This window comes from Pseudoliparis swirei, chromosome 6 (genome assembly GCF_029220125.1).
Source record: "Pseudoliparis swirei isolate HS2019 ecotype Mariana Trench chromosome 6, NWPU_hadal_v1, whole genome shotgun sequence".
Taxonomy (NCBI): domain Eukaryota; kingdom Metazoa; phylum Chordata; class Actinopteri; order Perciformes; family Liparidae; genus Pseudoliparis; species Pseudoliparis swirei.
Window position 1 is genome coordinate 514,580 of NC_079393.1, and position 3,096 is coordinate 517,675.

At 56.1% G+C, this 3,096-nt stretch overlaps 1 protein-coding gene across 1 annotated transcript in view; it reads right to left on the reverse strand.

Moving 5' to 3' along the window:
• Positions 1–1,311: 1,311 nt before the first annotated feature.
• LOC130194899 (nascent polypeptide-associated complex subunit alpha, muscle-specific form-like) overlaps positions 1,312–3,096 on the reverse strand; it is a 4,255-nt gene continuing 2,470 nt past the window's right edge. The window contains exon 2 of the mRNA XM_056416108.1: positions 1,312–1,478. Coding sequence (XP_056272083.1) covers positions 1,312–1,478 — 167 coding nt within the window. The remainder of the gene's footprint in view (positions 1,479–3,096) is intronic.

Below are 3,096 nucleotides of genomic sequence, written 5' to 3' on the forward strand. Positions count from 1 at the left end.
CACACCAACCTTCTTCTGTATTGATAAGACACTTTTCATGAATTTGTGTGCATCTGGAAAATGCTCTAGAACATCTACCGATTGCCCAAAGTTCTCATCCAGAAAGCTATTATGTCCTCCAGCTTGTAGATCTCCAACGTAAGCCTGGGACCGGTGGAGCAGAGTCTGTCTGGTCCTCCACCTCCTCCACCACACAGGCCTTCTCCTCCTCCCCCACAGGCCTCTCTCTCCTCCTCCTCCTCCTCCACCACAGGCCTCTCCTCTCTCCTCCATCTCCTCCTCCACCACACAGGCCTCCCCACTCTCCTCCATCTCCTCCTCCACCCCACAGGCCTCTCCTCTCTCCTCCACCTCCTCCTCCACCACACAGGCCTCCCCACTCTCCTCCATCTCCTCCTCCACCCCACAGGCCTCTCCTCCACCTCCTCCTCCACCACACAGGCCTCCCCACTCTCCTCCATCTCCTCCTCCACCACACAGGCCTCTCCACTCTCCTCCATCTCCTCCTCCACCACACAGCACAGGCCTCTCCTCTCTCCTCCATCTCCTCCCACTCTCATCTCCACCACAGGCCTCTCCTCTCCTCCATCTCCTCCTCCACCACAGGCCTCTCCTTCCATCTCCTCCTCCACCACACAGGCCTCTCCTCTCTCCTCCATCTCCTCCTCCACCACATGGCCATCACTCCTCCATCTCCTCCTCCACCACAGGCCTCACTCTCCTCCATCTCCTCCTCCACCACACAGGCCTCTCTCTCCATCTCCTCCCACAGGCCTCTCTCCTCCATCTCCTCCTCCACCACACAGGCCTCTCTCTCCTCCATTCCTCCTCCACCACCACACAGGCTCTCCTTCTCTCCTCCTCCTCCTCCTCCACACACCCTCCACCACACAGGCCTCTCCTCTCCTCCATCTCCTCCTCCACCACACAGGCCTCCCTCTCCTCCATCTCCTCCTCCACCACAGGCCTCCACTCTCCTCCATCTCCTCCTCCCACCACAGGCCTCTCCTCTCCTCCTCCTCTCTCTCCTCGGGCCAGCCTGGCTCTGGTGAGGTTCAGCTGTCGGCCCGTTGCTGCTGCCTGCAGCCTCTTCCTCCTCTCCTCTCAGTGCTACCTTCACCTTTTTTCCTTTTTGTTGGTCCCTTTCCTCCTTCCTTTGCTCCTGTCAATTACTTCCTCCACCTTTTTCCTTCCGTTTCTCACTTTCCTTCCTCACTTCCTCTGCTCCTGTCAGTAAATCCTCCACCTGTTCCCTCTCCTGTTGTATTCTAGACAGCTGAAATCTCCTCGTTAATATTTCCTTCAGCTGAATCAGCACTCTGCTCCCGGCCTGACTGTCGCTCCGCCCCTCCTCCGCCCCAGTGGCGGAGCCTCACAGCCCCGCCCACCGGGGCCTCGCCGCCGCTCCGGAGCCCAGGCGGCCCGCTTCTCCTTGGTGCGTCCGCGCGGTTTGGGGTTCCTCCGGCTCATGAGGACAGCTGTCGGCGCTTGTGCCCCAGTCCCCCACACCTAAAGCACTTCATGCTACCCGTGCTAGCATACAGCATGTAGTGCTGAGCCTTGTCTTCCTCTGAAGGAGATCTCCAGCGTCTGGGACGGACAGTTCAGAAACATTAACACCTGCCTCCGGAAGGACTTTATGTTTAGTTTAGGGTGTCTGCACCCCAGACCCGATCGTTATTGAGCCGCTCGCGAGCTTCCTGAAGCTCTGCAGCTCGCGCTCCAACACGGAGTGGAGTATGAGCAATGGGACCCCGGACACGGTGACCGGGTGGTGGGCACGTCAGCGGGGACACCTGCAGGTACCACGCGCTCAGCGTGGCGCGCTGCATATCAGCGCGGACACACACCGCTCCTCCGTAAAAACACCAGCAGCCCTCGGTTCAACCTGGAAGTCGGAGATGTTCTCGTGTCCGACAACATCTCCCGCCAGGAGAACCTCCTCTACCGGGGTACTTGGGTGGACTCGATCCGGACGCCAAGAACCGGAGGCAGCGTCTCAGAGGGCGCCATCTCACACCAGAAACACGGTTATCTCCACAAAACACCAATAAACCCCAAAATAAACCAACAATCAGACACTAGAAACACAACAACTCAATCACACAGTGAAATATGAAAGACAAAATGTGAAAAGTTTGAGAAAGATTACCAAACATTTGCCTCCACCACGCTCGTTGGTGACAGCTCCCTCAGAGAGAGAGAGAGAGAGAGAGAGAGAGAGAGAGAGAGAGAGAGAGAGAGAGAGAGAGAGAGAGAGAGAGAGAGAGAGAGAGAGAGAGAGAGAGAGAGAGAGAGAGAGAGAGAGAGAGAGAGAGAGAGAGAGAGAGACCTGGTTTACAGAGGGAGAGAGAGACACCTGGTTTACACACACACACACACACAGAGAGAGAGAGAGAGACCTGGTTTACAGAGGGAGAGAGAGACACCTGGTTTACACACAGAGAGAGACACCTGGTTTACACACACACAGAGAGAGAGAGAGAGACCTGGTTTACAGAGGGAGAGAGAGACACCTGGTTTACACACACACACACAGAGAGAGAGAGAGAGACCTGGTTTACGGAGAGGGAGAGAGAGACACCTGGTTTACACACACACAGAGAGAGACCTGGTTCTGGAGGGAGAGAGAGAGAGACCTAGTTTACAGAGGAGAGAGACACCTGGTTTACACACACACACACAGAGAGAGAGAGAGACCTGGTTTACGGAGAGGGAGAGAGAGAGAGAGACCTGGTTTACAGAGGGAGAGAGAGACACCTGGTTTACACACACACACACAGAGAGAGAGAGAGAGACCTGGTTTACGGAGAGGGAGAGAGAGAGAGACACCTGGTTTACACACACACACAGAGAGAGAGAGACCTGGTTTACGGAGAGGGAGAGAGAGAGAGACACCTGGTTTACACACACACACACAGAGAGAGAGAGACACCTGGTTTACACACACACACACGAGATGGAGAGAGAGGGCCTGGTTTGGGAGGGAGAGAGGAGAGACACCTGGGTTTACACACACACAGAGAGACCTGGTTTACGGAGAGGGAGAGAGAGAGAGACACCTGGTTTACACACACACACACAGAGAGAGGGGAG